The sequence below is a fragment of the Diceros bicornis genome, chromosome 33, assembly GCF_020826845.1.
Source record: "Diceros bicornis minor isolate mBicDic1 chromosome 33, mDicBic1.mat.cur, whole genome shotgun sequence".
NCBI classification, from domain to species: Eukaryota; Metazoa; Chordata; class Mammalia; order Perissodactyla; family Rhinocerotidae; genus Diceros; species Diceros bicornis.
Genome location: NC_080772.1, coordinates 31,351,538 through 31,374,556, shown reverse-complemented (window position 1 = coordinate 31,374,556; position 23,019 = coordinate 31,351,538). Strand labels below are relative to the sequence as shown.

The window sequence follows — 23,019 nt, the reverse complement described above, 5'->3', positions numbered from 1 at the left end:
GGGCGTGGCGTCAAGGCCCCCTGTCCCCCTCGCCATCGCCCCGGGGCGCGCGCGGGCGGGAGGTGGCCCTGATGCTGCGTCTGTGCCAAGGGACCGAGGGCTCAGCCATCGCCCCGGGGCGCGCGCGGGCGGGAGGTGGCCCTGATGCTGCGTCTGTGCCAAGGGACCGAGGGCTCAGCCATCGCCCCGGGGCGCGCGCGGGCGGGAGGTGGCCCTGATGCTGCGTCTGTGCCAAGGGACCGAGGGCTCAGCCATCGTCCCGGGGCGCGCGCGGGCGGGAGGTGGCCCTGATGCTGTGTCTGTGCCAAGGGACCGAGGGGCTCAGCGGCTCCTGGAAGGAGGGCGGCGGCGTGAGCAGCAGCGGCAGCAGCGGCTACTGGAGTTGGAGCGCCCCCAGCGACCAGTCCAACCCGTCCACGCCGTCGCCGCCGCTCTCAGCCGACAGCTTCAAGGCCCTCCGCAGCCCCGCGGCGCCCGACGACGGCATCGACGAGGCCGAGGCCGGCAGCCTGCTCTTCGACGAGCCCATCCCCAGGAAGAGGAAGGTGCGTGGGGGCCGCGCCGGGCGGGGCTTCGTTCCGGGACCGTGCCTCCGTCCCCTCCGTCCCCTTCGAGGGGCCGGCCTGAGCCTGGGGGCGTGACTGTCGCGCTCCCCCACCCAGGCCGCCTTGGCTAGACAGAAACAGCCTGGGTGCCCCTCGAGTGTTCTTGGACGTTTCCAAATGATGGAAGGGTCATGATTAAAGACAAAATGACTCAAGTATTGGTATGTTTCTTGCCAGTCCAGACGCCCCCCAATCCTCTGGCTGTAGGTCGCTGCACAGGTGTAAGAATTAACATCAGGAATCCTAGGACTTACCACTGTTCGGAAGTTAGAAAAATTGGACTTCAGGCTTGGTTTGGTAATTAACTCTCTCTCTTCCTGGGACTTAATTTTTTCACCTGTAAAATGTAATTAACATCTTTTTCTTTTTTCTGCTTCAGTCAGCCCCGAAAGAATATTTTGGAGGCCGGCCTGGTGGCCTAGTGGTTAAGTTTGCACACTCGGCTTCTGCGGCCCGGGTTCACAGGTTCGGATCCCAGGCACAGACCTACAGACCACATATCCAGCCATGCTGTGGCAGGCATCCCACATATAAAGTAAAGGAAGATGGGCACAGATGTTAGCCCAGGGCTAATCTTGCTCACTAAAAACAAAAAAAAAGGAATATTTGTAATCTTATTTTTGTAAAACTGGATGTGAAACATACATGGAAGCGGACATATAGACATATGTACCTATTTACATACCAGAAATTGTATATTTACTAAATGAAAAGTGAAAATGGAGTCTAATTCATTGATTTCATAAACTAATAGATTACAGTTTTATTTAATCCTCACAGCAATTCTGTGTGGTAGGCATTTTCCCATCTTGATAGGAGGAAATTGAGGATCAGGGAGATGGTACATTTAACTCACCCGGTCACTCAGGTTAGAAAGGGCCAGAGCTGCCATTCAGACCCAGGTCTGCCTGAACCTAAAGCTGATATTCTTTTCATCCTCTTCACGTACATTTAAATTATTTCGTTCACTCACAGTTTTTCAAAAGCATTTCTATTTCGTAGAATAAAGCAATACTACTGCTATATCTAGAAGACTATTTCAACATTATTTTTTAAATTACCGTGTAAATATGAAACTGTTATTTTATATGTCTTTTAATTGTTATTGGTAGCTTTATTATTAACGACTGTTCACAAACAAAAATCCAGAGTAAAACCCTGAGGACTGCAATGCAACCTTTTTTTTTCCCAGTTCGTTTCAAAGAGGAAAACAAAGAGATGGCATTGCTCCAACGCTGTCCCTCCCTGCATCTCTCTTAGCATCATTCAGCACGTGTCACAGTGGAGGTTGTACAGGCACTCTCTCTACACAGAGAACAGGGTGTTAATGTAGTCTCCTGTCCTTCCCAGAGGCAGTGGCGTGAAGAGTTGCTATTTCACACACCAGTCCATCGTGCAGGGGAGCTGGAGTTGTTCCAGCATCCTGTGAACAGGGACACTGGGTCTTTGCTTGACTGGTCGAGGAGAGAGTCTGGCACTTGTATCAGTGGGAACACACAAGCACGTCTTGTCCTGTTGCTTCAGGCTGCACACACTTTCTCCCTGGGGTCACCTAGGTGTGTGGTTCTGGCTCTCGTCAAGCAGGGCCTGGCGTTGTCACAGCCTGGAGGGCCCCCAGTGCTTGTAAGGTGCCCTGCTGAAAGCCCACCCCTGCCTTTCCTTGCTAATGTAGCTACGAGCCAAAATGCACACTCTTGCATTATGGTTAGGTTGCACTGGTCAGACTCTCCTTAAGGTCTATCGGCTTCAACTAAATTCAGGGATAGTCGAGTCACCAAAGGAAAAGAAAAAAAGCTTCATTACAAAGTGCCGTTTATGTGAAGGGCACAGACGCACTCTGCAGGATGCTGGAAAGTAGGAATGAATGAACGAATAGGAACCACGTTCATCCTTCTTTCTTTATGACTTCTCCCTCTGTGCGGACCCTAGACTTCCCCCGGGTAACACCAACAGGTTGAAGCTCACAGTCACTAATTTTTAATGCATGGATCTTGCGTAGACCAAGTCGTTGCCTTTTGAGCTTGAAGTTTCTTTGAATAGTGAGAGTAACGGGAAAGTGAGAATGGTTGCTATTCATTTTTTCATTTACTAAGTGAACCAGTCTTGATTGAGCACCAATCAGGCACACTGCTCAATGCCCTGAGGTTAAGGGGCAGCTTCTTCCTTCTAGGTTGGAAACTGGGTGGGCAAACACTGATGTATAAAGAGGCAGTAATAACTATTAGTGAGAAATGCTGTGCTCACAATGTGGTAGAAACAGTGACTGTAACATAATTATTTTAGAGTTCTTAAAATCATATTTCCAAAGATTTCTAAGAGTTAAGTTAATTTGCTTAATCCATTAGACAATACGTTCTAGGTAGTGGAACTTTCTGAGTTCATCTTATTTTTGTCTTCATTCCCTCAGATTCATAATAGCCACTTGAGACCATGAGCAGTTGTAATGGTCACATGTTCTGTGGGGAATGTTTGAGAACCTTCTAGATCAGTATTTTCCAAACTGCAGGTCTCAATCCACCAGTGGGTTAGGAATCAACGTAATGAGCTGTGAACAGCCCCTCTTTAAGGAATAGGACAGAATAGGGTGCATTGTACATACTCAGGGTGAGTATTGCTTTTTGATGCTTTTGTTTCGGTTGTACACTGAGCTGTGTGCTGTGCAAAAATGTATCTCTTACTGTGGCTCATGGTCAGAAAAGTTTGGAAGCCCCTGATCTGTGTTATAAAGAGATAACATGATAAGAGGTAAATAAAGGAGACCTGATCAGAAACCAAAAAGATCCACATTCGAAACTCAGCTTTGCTACACTGAGAACTGAAGAGAATCATTTCACCTCTCTGGTCATCAGCTTCTTCATCTGTAAAACAGGCCAATGGGTATTATGAAACCTCTTTTAGGACAATCGTGAAGATTAAATGTGACCTTAAGTGGAAAGGGCTTGTAAGTCCTAAAACTCCATGTCCTGGAATGTAGCAATATTGTAACAGACACTTCAGGGCCCTTAAACAAAGGGGGAGGTAGCATTCCCTGTATCTGATGATGAAGCAGTTATCCTGATCTTCCTCCTTGTTATGGAAGCTCTTTATCTCTTCTCCCACCTCCCCCCACGGACACCTCCCTCTCCCCTCTTATGCTGATCCATGATCCACTTACGTAAAGAGGGAGAATGTGAGATGGGCTGCCTAGACAAGGCAGTATCTCTTGCCATCAGTAGTGAGGAAGAAACGTTTGCTGATAATAACTACATTTGTGTATTTCGTTACAGTTTACAAAATGCTTTTAAATGCGGCATTTCATTTAATCATCACAAAAATCCTTGGCGTATTCGTATCCCCGTTTTGCAGAAGAGGCTCGTTGAGATTATGTGAATGGCCCAAGGTTGTGTAGTTTATAATACGGTGGAGATAAGATCAGCTTGGCTGAAATGGCAAAGAGGAAACTCTTGAGGCAAATTAATTCTAAGGATCCACATTTCCCTCTGCCCACAGAGGACAAGAACATGGAAAGAAAATAACCGGACGCAGCTACCGCCAACATTACACGGCACGGTGGGAGTGGGGTGCGGGGGGTTCGGAAAGAAATCGAGGGCAGGGAGAGGAACTCCAGGCTGCCTGCTGGTGGGCGGCCTTCCTGCATGAAGCACCCCCCCCCACCCCAGCTCTTAAGAGGACCTTCAGCCAAGGTAGGCGGAAATGCGAGAAGGGGCAATGAAAGGCTTCTTTCTCCAAGTCTGGAGATCAGCCAGCCAGCCGCGTCCAGTGCAGCTCCAGCAGAATTTTTCCTCTGGGATTTCAGACTGACTGGCAGTCCCTGCATGCTCAGAGAAAACCCAGGCAGCGCGAGCCGGGACTCGGACTGTGGGGCAGGTGCAGTTCCCGTCATGACCACCAGGTGACGCAGTGACCCTAAATACAGCCACTGCAGGTCTGGGAGAAAACAAATTCTGTGGAAGGCCAAGAGTTAACCATCAATTCCGGAAGACCTCTAGAGAATCAAGTGCTGACAACTGATTATTAATGTGCTTTTTTCCGTGTCAGATTCCTGATTCTGTCAGATTCCAGATTTGTCCATTCCTGAACAGGATGAAACAGTTCAGACTCTGGAATTAGCACCCCAGCTCCAAGACTAACGTGACCTTAAGCAAGTCACTAGACCTCTCTGAGCCTCAGTTTCCTCATCTGTAAAATGTGGATAATGAGAGCACTACATTGATGGGGTCGTTGTGGGATCATATGAGCAATAAACGCTGGCTGTTAATATTTTGCTTTTTACCTCTTGACGACGGACTGAATGGAAATTTGAGAAGCGGGGGCCGGAGAGAAGCAGCTGCTTGCCTGCATGCTCTGTCCTCACCCCACATTAACCGTGTCAGTGTTGCTGCAGCTCAGGACACTCCTGGCCCCTCGGCCACTTTGGGCTTATTTAGGGTTAATGGGAGAGGCCAGCCTACGGATCAGGTGAGGGGCGAGGGCAGCAATGACAATGGCGGAATTGGGGGCCACACGAGGAAACCTGACTCAGGCCTCTGCATATGAGAGCACCAGCAGCAACTCAAAGGCAATCGCTAAATTCCACCCTTCATCGTTTTCATTTACTTTACAGGTGTCTTGACCATAAACCATGTCATCTGTGGACCAGGGAGAATCTGAAGTCAGAGAAGACAGTGCTGGGTTACCATAGGTGCTTCAGGAAGTGTTGTACGGTGGTAAACAATGAGTTCCTCATTTGCTCTGCTCTGCGTTTTCAGTCTTCCAGGGCCAAGAAGCAGTGAGTCACTTTAAATGGTGAATGACTGCTCTGAAAAGAAAACAAACCAGTAGAGCCCTCACGAAGAAGCATGCTGCCAGCCTCTCGGCTGACTTAATTCCTAACCCACTAATTCTGAGCAGCGAGTGCCTTCTGCAAGAACTGCTGCTCCACAAATGGGCCCGTCTGTGGGAACTGCTGGGGAGGGCAGCGCGAGAAACGCAGCTCGGGGCCACACCGCACGGGTGGCACGGTGGTGACAGCATCGCCGGCCAGAGCCGGGGGACCGATCAGCCTCAGAGAGGATCAGAGTAAAGAAGAGTGGGATCTGGGCAATTTCACGATAAGATCTTAGAATAATCTGCCAGGCAGTAAATAGGATCCGAAGCATTGGAGCTTGAAAGGCTTCACAAATCACCTCTCCCGGGCTGAACCTTTCCAAGTTAGAGGACGCTGGATCATGTCTAGAAACATACAGATGTCCTCAAAGACGAGCTGCACTGTTAGAATCCACTGATTGAGAAAATACGTAACGCTAGGGATTTTTATTAATTCGGGAATGCTTTTGTGGTGGTTGAGGAAATCATTTTAAATCAGCTTTATGAGGTATAATTTCCACACAGTAAAATGAATCCACTTGAAGCATACAGTTCAGTGAGATTGGACTAATTTCTCCACCTGAGTAACCACCACTCTAATCAAGGTTGACTCCTCGTGCCCCTCTGCAGGCAGATGCCCCTGCCCCCTCGCACACAGGCAGCCACTCTCTGACTTCTTTCACTGTGGATTAATTTTGCGTGTCGTGGACTGCCGGTGAATGGAATCATACAGTGTGCACTTTTTGGTGTGCAGAATACCCAGTGTTGGCAACAGGAACTCTCACTCATTGTAAAACAGTTTGACGGTTTCTTATAAAGTTAAATATACACTTACTCTATTGCCCAGCAATTCTACTCGTATATGTTTACCTAAGAGATAAGACAACATGTTTCCACAGAAAGACTTGTAGACACATGTTTATAGCAGTTTTATTCCTTACCATCCCAAACTGGAAACCACTCACGTGTCCATAAACAAGGAAGTGGATAAACAAATTGTGGTACATTCTTTCAATGGAATCCTAGCCCACAATAAGAGGGAACAAGCTACAGATATGCGAAACAGTGGGTGAATCTCAAAAAACAGTATGCTGAGGAAAAGAAGCCAGATGCAAAAGAATACATTCTGTGTTATTCCATTTATAAAAATCTTCTTGTTATTTTATTTTATTTATTACCACAGCATCTATAAACAGTGCATATAGGTGGGAGATGTTTAATCTATGCTTGGTATACATTTGAGTTCACCCATCACTTTGCGTTAACCTCAAACGCCTCACAGATCTAAAACCATTCCTCTTGTTCAGTCCCCTTGTTTTACAAATAAAGAAAGCAAGCCCCGAAGTGGAGAGATGACGTGTATAAGGCTGCCTTCCCAGTCAAGGACAGACCTGGAGTCCCCACAAGCTTCTAGGCAGTTACTGATTTTTTAAATACATCTGCTCACTTCTCAGGCTTTTGGAACCAGCTGAGGGTCTGAGTGGACCTCTTGCTCCTGAAAGAGCCATTGGGTTCCTCCTGCATGAGGCAGGCTGAGGAAGCACGTGTAATGCAGCAGATCACCTGGGCAGAATAACTGCACTCTCGCCTTCCCTCAAGGGCCTTGGTTGTCTCTGGGGAAGCTTGGATGTCTGAGCAACGCCCCCAACACACACACGTATGCATACACACACGTACGCATATGTGCACATACCCTAATCCCTATATAAAACATATATGAGGATCTTCTCAGTTGCCTCAGAAAAGGCAACTTGGTATTAACCCCAGCTGTGTGGTCAACTGGACAGCGAAGTGATGTTCATGTGCCTTCTAGAACATAGCTTTAATTGGACTTATCCGTAGGCACGTCATATAATGCCTCAAAATCCAGCCGTGTTTCCGCTCTGGGATCTGGAGGTGCCCTTCAGCAGCATCTTGTCAGTCCTGTGTGTCAGTCTGGCTCTGTCAGGAAAACAGAAGCTACTCCATGTATTCTGAGCATGAGACGATTCAAAACCAGGGTCGAGGCTTGCCGTGGGAAGGGCAGGCGGGGAGGAGGGGAGGGGAGCGTGGCCAGTGATCTCACCCTGTAGCCCCAGAGCAGCTGACATCAGGGACAGTCTGGAGGCTGCTGAAAGGTGAAGAATCTTCCGGAAGCTCTCTGCAACGTCGTAGCCCACAGCCCGGAAGTTGGGTGATTTTAAAGAGCGTGCCCGGAAGCTGCTGTGAATCTCACATTGGGCGTGTGAGGGTCCACGAGTCCTTTGTAACTGCCGGGAGCTCCGGCTCCCCCTGGGGTGGTTGTGGTGTTAAATAAAGCAAATGTGTGGAAGACTCTAGCACATCGTGGGTCCCAACCAACCGTGGCCTCTCTCTACCTCGGACATTCCAGTCTTGTGAACTTCTGTCGGAGCTGCGAGGGGAGCCCGGGTTGAACCACAGACGGGCACGTTCAGACTTGGCCTCTGCGACTCTGCCACTGCTCTGCTTGGTTTGGCTTCCTTGGGCAAGCTTGGGCCCCTGTGGCCATCTGGGCGCTATTTATCTAGCTGTTTTTCCCTGTTCTCCTCTTCCCACGGCTGGCTTTCCTTTAGTGCAACGGCGAGTAGTCCGTGTGTAGACAAAGGATTGGATGTAGTTAGGGGACCATTTAAGGGGCCTCGTGGTTTGACCCAAGAACATTCTTCGCCTGTGTGGAGAGAAGCCACTTGGTTTCATTAAAGTTGAGAAAATCCTGCTAAGTATACTTTCATTCTCCCAAATTAGTCAAGCAAGTATTATAGGGTGACTTCCATTTTTAAAGAAATAACTTTTTAAAATTAAAAATAGGGTAATTTTTGCATTTGGAAATTGTTGTAAAAATAAGATACGTCTCCCCAGTTATTTCCACTACGCATTATACATTTTTATTTGCATTACATATCACCCCCCTCAGAAAAAAGATAATGTTGTTCCTGTTCCTTTATAACCTACTTTTCCCCTGTATTGATCAAGGTCCCAGCAGGAAGCAAGTGGTGTACTCAAGTGGGGTAATTGAGAAGAGTAATGAAGAGGCTCTTTACAAAGGTGTAGGCAGAGTTCGGGGAAATCAGAAGGGTGTGGTGCGGTACCCCGGGGGGTAACAACATTACCACCCCTAAGCCTGAACCCAGAGAGTTACCAAAACTCTGGAAATACCAACAGAAGCGGTAGCTTCTGCAGTAAAAGTGTAGTCCCTGCCCACCTGTGGCCAGGCAGAAAGGACGCTGAGGGAATCCATACTTTCCTGCCTTCTTCTTGCCTCCTGCCTCCCAGCCTCTGGTCAGTGCCTCCCATTGGCGAAACCCAACCAGAAACCAGCAGGCAAGGAGGCCTTTGATGCATAAAGGTCAGCCTCCAGGGCACTGAGCAGGATGGAGAAGGGAGCTGTGGGAACCCGGAGGGGCAAATAGGACGTATTAGCAATTCCCTTTCTACACTGGGAACCTGTTTTTTCACATCAGAGAAGCTTTTCTGACAACTTCATTTTTAAGGTTCCTTAATATTTAGTTATATGGAATTAATTTAACCAATCTCCTGTTGTCAACCTTGAGATTAATTTTTCGCTAGTCTAAAAATCAGTGTGATGAATATCTTTATACGTATATCTTTGCAGACATTTTGAATGATTTTCTTAGGATGGATCCCTAAAAGTTGAATTGGGTCAAGATTATAGGCATTTCCAGAGCTTTTAATTTGTTTCGCCCCCAGATTTAGAGATGGCAAATATCAGTGCATGAGTAAATTGTGAGGACAGAGCTCTAAAAGGTTGGGCTAAAATGGAAGAATAAATATGAGATGTGTTGTTCAAAGGAAATGCCATAAAGAAGAGGTATTGGAGAAAGCAGAGCTTTCCCTTTGTGAAGGGGTTGGGGGAGTGCCCCCTCCCCGAACACAACTTATGGTTCCCCCACTATATGTAATTATGTTTCTGCGTCTGCATTTGCAACCACCTTGCAAATCAACAGGAACTTCCTCTAACTATACCTCTAGAATGTAGCACTACATAAAGGTCTTCCAATTGCTTATCCTAATGACCCGAGTCGTTACAAATTAGACAATCATTTTTCCTGCCGCAGATTTTCCATTCTCTTCTGGGGAACTTAGACCTTCCTCAAGTAGCTACCACTTCAGGGGGTGTAAGTCTGGAAGAAAAAAGTGCTATAGCGAGTGAAGAGAAAACCTTCTCTAATTCAGTGCTCACCATGCAGGGCGTCACCATGGACCTCCCCTGAGAAGTTAATTTACAGCCAGGTAAGATAATCAAGTGGTACTCATGCTGGGAAATCTTAAATTCTACAGAACAATCATCTTTTTGACATTCTTTGAACATAGATTGTTTACTAAGTGAATTCCAAAATGCTTAAATAAATTCAGATGTCTCAAATGTGGCTCATTGCTGTGGGCTCCAAAACACAACTTTCCCAAGATTCAGCACAGCAAATACTTATGGATATGTTATGTTAGGCACTGGAGTAGCAGGTGGCCAAGAAGTCATGGTTCCTACTCTCAAAGAGCTCACCATGACAAAAACTATTTACGCTATCCTCAGCATGCCTCTCGGAAACCCAGCCAAAGAAAAAAGCAAGGAGGAAGCAGCCTGATCATTTTTCTTCATATCCTTTACCTAGTTTTCTTTGGGCAACAGATTTCTTTGGCGCCCTTAGCAGGGTCCCTCAAAAATGTGGGTGTAATCAAGAAGATGATACTTACACAATTGCAATTGGTAGTTATCCTAATTCTCCAAGGGATTTAGAGAGGATGTTGGTCAGCTTCGTTGTATTTTGGAGGGTTGATACCTCTGTATCAGCTATTTCCTCCTAACTAAGGAAAGGACTTATACCATTGACATGTATTTTCTATAATTAGTACCATGCTTTACTACTTACCAATTTAAGAAACAAATGCTTGACATATTATTGCAAGGACTGGGAACAGCTCCCTTATAAACAATACTTGTTATGGCACAAAAATACCAGTGATTGTCATTTCCTAAAACAATCAGCAATTTGAGCCTTTAAACAATTGCTATGATGTAGAAGGAATTCAGCTCTATATATCATGTAATGCTATTTTATTAATTACAAGAGCCTTTATCTGACTAATTGGTAGGAACCATCCAGCGACACTGGGTAGGTCTCGTAACTGTGAATCCTTGTTCCCCCCGTGAATATGGAAATATCCTATGCCTTGCCTGGTCCTGTCTCTCTCTCTCAGGCAACTGTTTCGTCCTTCTCCGGTCTCCTCAAAGCTCCCACACAGCCTCCCCTCTTTGCCCTGAGCTTTGATCTCGCTTCCTACCTCACTGAAGAGTCAGAAGCATTCAGACAGGAGTGCTGTTTTTCAATCAGCAAACTAACTGCATCTACAGCCACCACTTGGCTTCCCTTCTCTTCCAGCGGAGAGCCGTCCTGCCTTCACCCAGGCAGCCCTTCTACCTGCACTGTTCCATTAGGCGCCGATGCTTGTCTGCTCTGGCGTCTGCAGGACCTCTCCCGGAGTTAGCCCTCACATCTCCACTGCGTCATCACTTCCTTCTTGACTTTGCAGTCATTCCCATCAGCGTAACAGCTCACGTTAGTATCACTCCTCTTGACAAACTCTCCCTTGACTGCTCATATGTCAGCCAAATTTCTTGAAAAAGTTGGCATTTACTCTCTCCACTTCTTTAAATCCCACTTACTCTCCAACCCATGGTAATCTGACTTCTGTCCCCACTGCTCATGAAACCTGCTCTTGTCTGGGACACTGAGAATCTATGGGACCGAATCCATGGGATACTTCCCAATCCTTGTTCAGTGCAGTTGGTCACATCTTCCTTCTTGAAACGCTCTCCTCTGTTTGTGCTGGTAATACCACACTGTCTTGATTACTTCTCTCTCTCTCTCTGACTGCTCCTTCTCAAGCTCCAACAGGAAATATTGGATGCTGCAGGGTCCTGGGCCATCTAATCATGTCTAGCTGTGTTTTTCCCTAGATAATCTCGTCCAGACCTAAGTTTTAAGTAGTCCTTCAGCTCCTGATTCCACATTTATATCTCTAGCTCTGACTTTCCAGTCCTACATATCCAGTGTCCTACTTGCCACCTCCTCTTGATCTATAATAGGTATCCCAAAATTAACATATCCAAAACAGAACCACAATTCACCCAGCTATAGAAGTCATCTTTAATACCATTCCTGTTAACATTCCTCGTATTCAACCCAGTAGCAAGTACTGTTGGATCTGCCTCCAAAATATATCTTAAATGTGTCTGCTTTTCCCCATCCTCACTGCCCAAACCTTCTTCCAAGCTGCCATCTTCTCTGAGCTGCAATAACATAACACTGGTGACCTTCTTGCTCTCTCCCCAAAACAGGGTGATATTTTTTTAAAAACCTAAATCATATAATGTCACTCCTCTGCTTAAACCCATTTAGTAGCTTCTCTTTTGTTTTAGAATAAAATCCAAATTCTTTGCCTTCACCCACAAGGCCCTGTGTGATCTGGCCCTCCCTCCCTCTCTGCCTCATCTCAAGCAGATCACTCCCTCTCATTTCCCTCTAAACTTGCATCCTTCCTGGCCCCCCGATATGTCAAGCTCTTCCTCGTCTTCAGGCCCTTGTATTAACTCTTTCCTCTGCCAGGAAAACTCTGGCTCCTCCAACCTTCAACTCCCAGCTCAAAAGTCACCTTCTAGAGGCCTCTCTGACCTGACGCAGCCCCTGCCCCCCATCTCCAGTAACGTTTCCATATGTGAAACAACCCTCATTTATTACCACTTCCGTCTCTCCCCCACTAGAATGTAAGTTCCTAGAGAGTAGCTTCTTTTCTTTTTTTGCTCTCTATACCCAGCACCTGGAATATTCCTTTCTAAATAGCTATTTAGTTTAATGAATGAAAGAATACCATCAGCAAAAAGGTTTGGAATTAATCAAAAAGTGTTTTCATCTATCAGGACTTCATATTCAGACTCTCAGATGGCTGTAATTTCAGTTTGAGTCATTAATTCCTTTAAGTGGAAAATATTTTTTAATAGTATAGCTTCATCGTTTGAAAAACGGGCAAAAAGCACTCATAGTGTGAGGATTTGTTCATTTATATTGTTAAGTCGTTATATGTTTCAAATAAAAAATACCAAGCAGATTCCTTTCTGTGAACCTTGGGGGCCGGGAGTAGGATTTAAATTCCCCCTTTGGCTCATCTTACATCCCATGTGTTTAGATCAGTGGCCCAAGGAGATCAGGGAGCCTGAAAATTGTGAACTGTCTCCTTAGAATAAACACAGACTCATCAGGATCATGTACCTTAAAGGCTCCTAATTACGTCTTTGCTTCTCAGCTCCCTTCACATCCTCTAACAGTTTCAGCTCCTGCCCCTTGTCGCTGCAGCTCTTGTAGTTCAGTACTGCACATTGCAGCGGGGAGCATCACCAGGATGCCGTGATGCCCAGGAGCTGCGGCAGGAATGGCTAGGTTGCTGTGCCGTGAATGCCGGCCACCTGAGCAGAGCCTCGGGGACACGGTGGGCCACTGGGCTCATGACGCCCAGAGGAAGGCTGGGCTCCTTCTCCTGTCACTAATCTGCTCTAGCAGGCTGCACTCTGTCCTCCACTGGCCATGCTGAAAGTGACCATTCCCCAGTACACAGGACACTCCTCAGTTCTGGAAGTTTCCAAGTACCTTTTCAATTGAGGAACATAGAGAAAGTCTTTGGTGGCGGTGGCTGTCTGGATCAGGATACTAATCCCAACAGTAATAGCCAGATGAGTCATCTTCTAAATGTGTAAATGATTGCTTCATAGAACCGGGCGTATGATGGTGGGAGCCACAGGACTTGATGGCAGAAATCCTACTAGACTTGTAAACAGAGCTACGTCAATTCCCTCCGTTCAGGGAAGGTGTCACCACTACTGTGTTTATTGGTCAGGGTAGGCTTACTGTTGGAACATTACTGCTGCAACTGTTTGGAACCCGTTTCCAGACTTGAGTGGCTTGACACCATAAAGGTTTATTTGCTTTTATGTCACAATCCAGTCAGGTTGGTGGGGGAAGTCAGGGGGTGTCTCTGCCCCACACAGTCCTCCAGGGACCCAGGCTCCTTCCTCCTCGTGCAGGAGTTCTTAACCTGGAGTCTACAGATCCCCAGTGGGGTGGACATAATTCAGGGGGTCCGGGAACTTAGATGGGGAAAAAGGATATTGTCATTAACCTCTTAACCTCTATAGTTTAGCATTTCCTGCAATTATGATTGAAGGCTTCAAACCACAATAATATTAGTGCCACCTCTGACTAAACTAGCATTAGAAGTCGTAGATATTTTCATATCACATTACAGTTTTAGCAGATATTGTGAAATATCGTTTATGCTTAACACTACTTTGAAATTATGGTAGTTATTAGACTCACTTCATGATCTTGCTATTTAATATGTTAATTAAAGAGTACATATATTTCCATATCACAAAATATTTTTAATATTTTGATAATTTTATTTCAATATACTTGCTTTTCTTTGTAATTCTATGTATTTTATTTTAAACATTAAAAAAATATTATTCCCAGAAGGGGTCCATAGGTTTCATGAGACTGCCAGAGGGGTTCATGGCAAACAAAAGGTTAAGAACCCCTGAACTAGTGGTCCTGCTGTCCTCTAGGTCCTCGGGTGTCCCAGAGTGGGCTGGGGGTGGCATTGGGAAATAGTTTAGAGATGAGCCTTAGAAGGGATGTATATCACTTCTGCCCACATACCATTGGTCCTAATTGGTCACATGACCCCACTTGACTGCAAAGGAGGCTGGGAAATGAGGTCTAGCTGTGTGCCCAGGAGGAAAAGGAAATGGGGCTTGGTGAGCACATGGAAGTGATTGTCACCATGCCCATGGGAACAGTCAGCAAAGAGACAGCATCCCAATGACAAGGGCCATCCCTAGAGAAAATTCATTCTCTGTCAAATTCACTCCAGGAAGTATAATCCTAATAATACCATAATAGCTGCCGTTGGTTGAATAACTACTCCTGTCGGTGTTGTGCTAAATGATTCACTTTTGTGACTTCATTTAATCCTCATAATAACAACCCCATGAGACAGGTACTGTTATTGTTCCTACTTGATAAACAAGGGAACTGAGGACTTGAGAAAGTAAGTCCAGAATCAGTGCCCTCAATGGCTCTGCTGGACTGTTTCTGGAAAATAGTGAGACCTTTGTAAAAGAAGATGGGAATGTGTCCTGGTGGAGAGGGTGGTTCCTGGATTTGTATCCCAGCTTTGCAAGAAGCTGGTTCATCGACTGGGCACGTTTACTGAAGCTCTCTATGAATCTGTAAAATGGAAATAATAATGGGATCCATTTTTTAGGATTAAATGAGATAAACTCTTAGAAAGGCACCTGGCACATGTAAGTGCCCCGTGAGTGTTACTTCCTTAACGCCTGAATGACACTGTGACCACCTCTTTGAGAGTGAACTAAATATTCCAGCAGAGCGCAGGATTCTTGAGGGATGCAGGAGGATGTTTGAGGTCACCAAGTCCCTCCCCAGCTGGGGGGGGGTCTCCTAGAATGGTGTGCTGAGTTATAGTCAGAGGATGGGAAGCTCTTACTTTTCTAATGAAGGAAAAAATTTCTTGGGACGGCAGAAAGAAAATATCGATGGGCTAGTTTTCATTTGACTGTAACTTTCTCTCCCTTTATAGAACTCCATGAAGGTGATGTTCAAATGCCTCTGGAAGAACTGTGGGAAGGTGCTGAGCACTGCAGCAGGAATCCAGAAACACATCCGGACCATTCATCTCGGGTAAGGCAGCCCTCCCTCCAGAGCTTGGTGGAGTCTCCGCCAGTGCCTCCTAGGGCCACCTGCGCTTGGACATTACACACCACACTGTGCCTTAAAAGTCCTGAGCACAGGAATAGAGACTGGGCATGCACGGTCTTCCTAATCGCTATGGAGGTGGCCACTGCAGATAATATAGGCCAATATGGCACAGTGGAACGAACATGGATTTAAAGTTGTAAAGTCTCCCTAATTTACTTACTAAGTGGTGTTAGGCAAGTCACAGCTCTGAGCCTCAGCGCGCTCTGCAAATGAGGCTCATAATAACATCAGCCCTGCAGGGTCATGTGTGAGGGCCAAAAGCAAAATGTATGTGAGAGTGATTTGTAAGATGTAAAACACTAGGTTAGGGTAGGACCCCCTGAAATTGTCTGTAAAAGTAAATGTGTATTATTTTCCCAATGGAGAGTATGCGTGACTTTGAGCATGAAAGGCATATACAGCCCAGAAAGGGTTTAAGAACCACTGAGTTAATCAGTGCTGCTGTTGCTATTCTCGTGATGCCTGATGACCTGGCTCTAGCATTTTCTGTCGCTCAAATAAGCCCTTTATTTGTACAATCTCCACTTTTCCTTGTGTTATATAAAAACCTTTCTAAGGAAAGATAAACAAAGCTTTGGGAGCCATAGTGATTAGGGGCCACACCAGGGGGCCAGTGGGGTTCAGCAGTCCTGACTTTTGGTCTCTGGGTCATTCTTATCCAGGGATTTGGGACTTAGAAGAGACCTTGAGAAGCTGTAGGTCATAACCAGTGTGCATAAGGCAGATCCAAACGCACGACCAGGCCCCCAGATGCTGGACACAGAGGCAGCCTTTCAACAAGATGAGTGTCGAGAAATCAACACTACCGTCACTTTGCCCAACAAGGGATAAATTTAGGAAGTGCATCATCCTTAAAAAGTGGTATAATGGGGCCGGCCCCGTGGCATAGCGGTCAAGTGCGCGCACTCTGCTGCTGGCGGCCCGGGTTCGGATCCCGGGCGCGCACTGATGCACTGCTTGTCAGGCCATGCTGTGGTGGCGTCCCATATAAAGTGGAGGAAGATGGGCACAGGTGTTAGCTCAGAGCCGGTCTTCCTCAGCAAAAAAGAGGAGGATTGGCATGGATGTTAGCTGATCTTCCTCACAAAAAAAATAAATAAATAAAAAATAGTGGTATAAAAGGGCCGGCCCCGTGACATAGTGGATAAGTTCGTGCGCTCCGCTTCGGCAGCCCAGGGTTCTCGGGCTCAGATCCCGGGTGCAGACTTGCACACCGCTCATCAAACTGTGCTGTGGGGGCGTCCCGTGTACAAAATAGAGGAAGATGGGCACAGAGGTTAGCTCAGAGTCAATCTTACTTGAGCAAAAAGAGGAAGATCAGCAATGGATGTTAGCTCAGGGCCAATCTTCCTCACACACACACACAAAAAGTGGTATAAAGAGAAAATGAAAATGGGTCCTGAGGCGGTTTTGCTGGTCTGTGTGGTTGGGCTCCTTCAATGACTGTGGAGAAAAGCAGGGCTCTAGCTCCCTGACCCATAGGGCTGATGTTTGGGGACACGGCCAGACCCTTCCAGAGCACAGCACACAGCTCACCAAGCACTGTGGGTGTGGCCCAGCAAGGCTGGGCTTCTGTTCCTCAAGCCAGAGGGTCCACCTTCATCCTCTGAGAAACCCCACACTGAAACCCTGCAGGGCAGGACGCCTCATCCCTGTTCCTGAAGCTTTCGGGGAAGGAAATCCCGCCGTGTCTCTCTCAAACCTCATTGTCAGGACCACTCACAGTGTGAATAGCTCCGAGTTATTTAAAGGTTTAGAAAGAACTTCCCGAAGCTATAATCAGGGACTAGGGTGTTTGTTTTAAAGTCCATCTGCCCAGAAAATGGAATCGTATTCCGCACCTTGCAGAAGCACATGGCGTGTGTGTGTATTTATAGACTATGAGTGGCGTCACACAATTTTCCTCTGAGATCCCGGGGTGCTTGCGTGGTGGGTGAAATTCACAATGCAGCCACGGTCTTTGCCTTCCTAGGAGTCCCTATTTCCCCTGTACTCTTCACATTGCCTTGGTGAGTTCTAGTTCACAACCCTGCCAGCCACTGCGCAGGAATGGGCCTGGGTTAGCAGGACTCCGGGCCGATCTGGGTGTCTGAAGCCTGGGGCCTGAGCTCCGTCATGGACCGGGAGAGAGAAATTGCCTTTGCCTTAATCCCTGAGCTCAGTTAGGAGTCTATAGGACGATGGAACGTGTGTCATGAGTGTTGGCTGTGTATCAGGGTGGGGAGGGGAGCCTTCCAGAGCCCGGAGAACACAGATCATCTGATGTGGCTGCAGTGCACACTGTGGCAGTGTAGAAACAGCCCACGGCTCTTCTCTTAAATCTCACTCCCTTCTCGTGCACAGGGGCTGATCCTGATTTATCTCCGTGTGGGACGCTCCGTGTCCCCCGGGCCTGTGTGTCTATTAGTAGCACTCGGCAGCCAGCAGCAACTGGGCCTGCCCTTTACTGGAAAGGAAGTGGGGACGGGAATAGAACCGATGTGCATTCCTCGTCCCATTCTCTGGGGTCTTTAATGGTATGCCTGTCAGAAAGCCCAGCCTGGCCAGACCTGATACGGCATGAAGACACGCCTCCCAGACGCCCGGGCCTCCTGGGAGCTCAGGGAAGCGGACCCAGGCTGGCAGAAGCCACTGATCTGGCCAGACAGAAAGGCTGGGGGTGGGGGGGGGGACAGTTATTATAGTTTCCATGTAGGGATTGTAAGTGGGAAAAAAGTTGATTCCAAGTCCGTGATCTGCTGCTGGGGGCTGTGTCCATGAAATTTGGGATGCCCCATGGAAGGGAGATGTACGGAGGCCTCTGCTCAGCCGTCCCATACAACCAGGTGGCTGGATATGCACCACGTATCTAGAAATCAACAAACTGAATCATTGTTTTCTAAGGTGATGGGCAGTTATTTCATTTTATTGTACTCAAAACTGTCTAGAAAGTTTCTGTGATGGGCAGTTATTTCATTTTATTGTACTCAAAACTGTCTAGAAAGTTTCTGTGGATAATTTTCCATGTCTGGGAGAGAAGTCTGAAAGGACCAAGAAGATTCTTTTCCTGGAGATAGTAAAAATTGAGGCCTTCTAACATCAACCTTATTTTTATTTAATAAGCATTAGTGCTTCTTATGTGTGAGGTACACTTCAAAGCACTGTCTATTTATCTGTTTAATCCTCCCAGCAGGCAGCCACTATGATGATCCCCGTGTTATCAGTGAGGAACCTGAGGCACAGGGCCGTGTGGGCCGCCAGAATCACACACACAGCTGGAAGGGGTCGGGATCTGAACCCGGGACATCTGACTCCACAATTCATGGTCATCATCACTGTGCTACATCACCATCAGCTTCATTCATTCATTCACTCACTCCTTCAACATTTACTAGGCACCTGCCGTACGCCAGATACCCTGATATGTGTGGAGTGACACAAGGATAAACAAGACACAGCCCTAGAGAATCACAGGCTTAGGGAGGCGACCGAGGTTAAAAAAAAATACAAAAATGTACCAAGTAATTCAAGTGCATTAAATAAAATGAACACACTTCAAAGGGAGCACAAAGGATGTGACCTTTAGGAGTTAAGTCCTAACTCCTAACCTTCAGAATACATCCCAAATTTGACCTTGCGTCGCCTCCACCACACCCCCCTGCCCAACCCTGTCAGCGCCTGTCTGGGTCATCGATGACCAGCCTCCTCGCTGGGCTCCCCTCCTGCTCTTGCCCTCTTGTCCTCTATTCTCCAGACAACAGCCAGAATGATCCTTTTAAAAAGTCACGGGGATTCCTCAAAACCCCAGTGGCTTCCATCACATTCAGAATAAACTCCAAAGCCATTCCCATGGGCTACACAGCCCTCTGCGATCCTGCCTCTGCCTTCGCTCCCTCTGCTCCCATCCGTGTCCCCCAGGCCCTGAGCGCCAGCCACTGGCCTCTCTGCCCTTCTGGGAGAACACCGAGCCTGCCCGCCCCACGGCTTTGTGCTGCTCCTCGCTGGGCGCTCTTCCCACGGTCCCGGCGTGGCCTCTCCCTCGTCTCGTTCAGGTCTCTGCTCACATCACCTCCTCCGAGAGGCTTCCTCTGAACACTATTCAGAATAATGCCCCCATCACTTACCTTGCTTGAGGATACTCTTGTGCTGCTTAATTTTTCTTCCTGGGATTTATCACCACCTGATATACTAAGTATCTACTTCTTTATGGGTTTCTCATCTGCCTCTCCCACTAGACTCTGAGTTCCCTCAGGGCAGACGTGTAGTGTAAGCCCGGACAGTTGCTTTTTTGCTTTTTTGTAATTCAAGTGCCTGACTTAACCTTTGATTGCCAAGGCATCCACTTCAAAGAGGGCTATCTCGAATAAACACACGCCACCCGACTAAATGCAGAGCCAGGCCGCCTCCCCCCACTGAGGCTCCTTTGTTGTAGAGATGTTGGTTGATTTCAGTAAGTGACCACTTGTTTTTTCTCTTCCCCTGCTTATGTTTTAAATCCCCTGTACAGAGTGAGTGTGCAAAACTCTAGGCCCCCACCCTCGACCCCAATAAAAGCAGAACCCAAGGGGCCAGCCTGGAGGCATAGTGGTTGAGATCGGTGTGCTCTGCTTTGGCGACCCGGAGTTCGCGGGTTCGGATCCTGGGCACGGACCTACACCACTCGTCAGCCATACTGTGGCAGCAGCCCACATACAACATAGAGGAGGATGGGCATGGATGTTAGTCAGGGACAGTCTTCCTCAAGCAAAAAGAGGAAGATTGGCAACGGGGTGTTAGCTCAGGGTCAATCTTCCTCACCAAAAAAAAAAAAAAAAAAAAAAAAGCAGAACCCCAGGCCCGTGCCCTCTCTCTCTCCACTTGACCTGGCTGTGTAGCCCCAGGTGTGTCGTATAGTTTCCAGGTCTGTAAGTAATAAACCTGTATTTTTTCAGAGTTTCCTGATGGTTACTGCTGAAGGGCATCTTGCAGTCATAATAAGAACCACAAGGGCCAGGACATTCACAACACTGGTTATTGACAGGCTGAGACCAGCACACAACAACAGTCTATCTATGATTTATTCACTGTGCTATCAGGAGATCCTAGAAAAGTGCCTGGACACAGTAGATTCTCAATAAATTGCTTTTGAATAATTGATTCATTGTTTGATTGATTGAATAAATTGCTTTAAGAGGTCAAGGAAGGCTTCCCTGGAAGTGGACAGGTGAGTGTTGCAAGATAAGTAGGACTTTGCCAGGCAGACAAGACAGAGGAAAAGCATTCCAGATAGAGGGAACAGCATGTGCGCAATTACAAGGCAAGAAAACAGGTCGGTTTAGTCTGATGGCACTGCTCTCTTTTGCGTTAGGCGTGTGGGGGACTCTGACTACAGTGATGGAGAAGAGGACTTTTACTACACCGAGATCAAGCTCAACACAGACTCAGTGGCAGACGGACCGAGCAGCCTGGCCCCGGTGTCACCCTCCCAGTCCCCGGCCTCGCCTCCTGCTTTCCCCATCCCAGAGTCAAGCCGAACGGAAACTCCTTGTGCCAAAACCGAGGCTAAACTGATGACACCCTTGAGCCGCTCCGCGCCCACCACCCTCTACCTCGTGCACACCGACCACGCTTACCAGGTGACTTGCAGGGGACTGTGAGAGTAGTCACTTTGACCCCTGACCAAAGCAGTCGCGTTCTGACCTGTGAGTAAAGGATAACTCAGTGGAAAACCAGCATCACACATGTAGCCCAGTAACTGAGTTCATTTTTTTTTTTTTATTCTTTTAAAGCCAAGATCTCACACAGATGGGACCCTATGGTCCCCAGTGCTGACCAAAGATCCAATCCCTTACAGGTTGTTATGAAGTTTAAAATCATTAATATTGTGAAGCCCTCAGAAGGGTGCCTGGCATGTGATATAAGTATCTGTTAAATAAAAACTAAATGAAAAGGTGAGCATTGAAAAGCTTTGGTACAATGACAGAATCGCCCTGCACCCCAAATCTGGGACTTCATGCCTGCCTTCTGGGTTGGTAACTAACCCTGTCAGATTAGAGTATGGTTGTCAGTGGTCCCCAAATCAAGTGTCAGCATCACCCGGGAACTTGTTAGAAATGTAAATTCTTGGAATCACCTCTCAACCCCCCAGACTTGCTGGACCAGAAGCTAGGGGTGGGGCGCAGGAGGCTCTTGTAACAGACCCTCCGGGTAATTCTGCTTCACTCTAAAGTCTGAAAAGACCTTAGAGACAATCCTGCAAGTACAGGACAGGGCTAAAGCTCCTTTCCTCCGGCAATTGTTAATAACTCTTAAACGTTGATTTGTTTTAATAAAATTTCAATACATTAAAATTTTAAGCAATATTTTTCCAATAATTCTCAACTACCTTATGCAACTTTAAAAAAAACAAATCTCCTTACCATATTTGTAATTGTGTTCTCCCACCTTTGTTTTATGCACACCTTCCATATAATTGAATACTATTCAATAAATTGAAACACCAAATTGTTTTAATCATTCTCTTGTTGTTAGGTATCTACATTTTCGTCTATCCAGTTTTTTCACTATCATTAATAACTCTACTATGAAACCTCTGCGCCAGTAGCTTTTTTTCCCCTTTGAATTCCCAGAAGGGTAATTACTGAGTCAGAGGATATAACATGAGCAGCTTATGGCTCTTGCTATGCGTTGCCAAAATATTTTCCAATGGTGCCAGTTACGAAACCACTGTCACTAGCAACTATGTTTATAATTAGAAAAACCAAACCTGTAGGGGAAGAACTCAGCCACTTATTTAGTAGACTTAAACTCAAGAGCAATGGAATAGAGCTAATTATTAAAATAGCTGATGCATTAAATTTCATTCCTGGGGCCAGCCCCGTGGCTTAGCAGTTAAGTGCGCACGCGCCGCTGCTGGCTGCCCGGGTTCAGATCCAGGCGTGCACCAATGCACCACTTGTCCGGCCATGCTGAGGCGGCGTCCCACATACAGCAACTAGAAGGATGTGCAACTATGACATACAACTATCTACTGGGGCTTTGGGGAGAAAGGGGGAAAAAAAGAGGAGGATTGGCAATAGATGTTAGCTCGGGGCCGGTCTTCCTCAGCAAAAAGAGGAGGATTGGCATGGATGTTAGCTCAGGGCTGATCTTCCTCACACACAAAAATAAATAAATAAATAAATAAATTTCATTCCTGACTCTTGTTATGTTGGTCAAAAAGAATAATTCATACCTTTGCTCTTGTTTGTCAGTGTTGCATTTAGGTCCGAAATCATGGGTTTGAAGCAGCTTAATTAAATCATTTTGCTCATCTATATGATGAGAGTTGGAACACACACTAGGTGATCTAGAAGGTCCTTCTCAAACCATATATTTATAATACTGGAATTTTTCTGTTTATAGATATTATAAATGTTCAGCATGGAGAATATTAAAAACATAAGCAAAGAGAGAAAATTCATCCCTGGTCCCAACAACAAGAAAGTCCCTTTAATATTTTTTGTATGTCCCTCAAAACCTTGTTCTCTGTGGGTATGTATACTCATTAAAAAAGGGGGGGGAGGGGGAATCTATTGTAGAACTGTTTTTGCTATGCTTTGTTTTTTCCACTTAATATATCATGAACATTTTCCCATGCCAATGAGTATTCTTCAACAACATCATTTTTAATCAATCTGTGGGTATGTCATGATTTATTTACTCATTTCCCTATTATTGAACATTTATGTTTACAGTTTTTCTTTTATAATATATATTTTCTG

General features: G+C 46.5%; 1 protein-coding gene across 1 annotated transcript in view; it reads left to right on the top strand.

Annotated features, from left to right (window-relative positions):
* The window catches only part of ZNF704 (zinc finger protein 704), a 198,308-nt gene that overhangs the window by 164,162 nt on the left and 11,127 nt on the right, over nt 1–23,019 (top strand). The window contains exons 4-6 of the mRNA XM_058528936.1: nt 310–545; nt 15,120–15,220; nt 20,625–20,892. Coding sequence (XP_058384919.1) covers nt 310–545; nt 15,120–15,220; nt 20,625–20,892 — 605 coding nt within the window. The remainder of the gene's footprint in view (nt 1–309; nt 546–15,119; nt 15,221–20,624; nt 20,893–23,019) is intronic.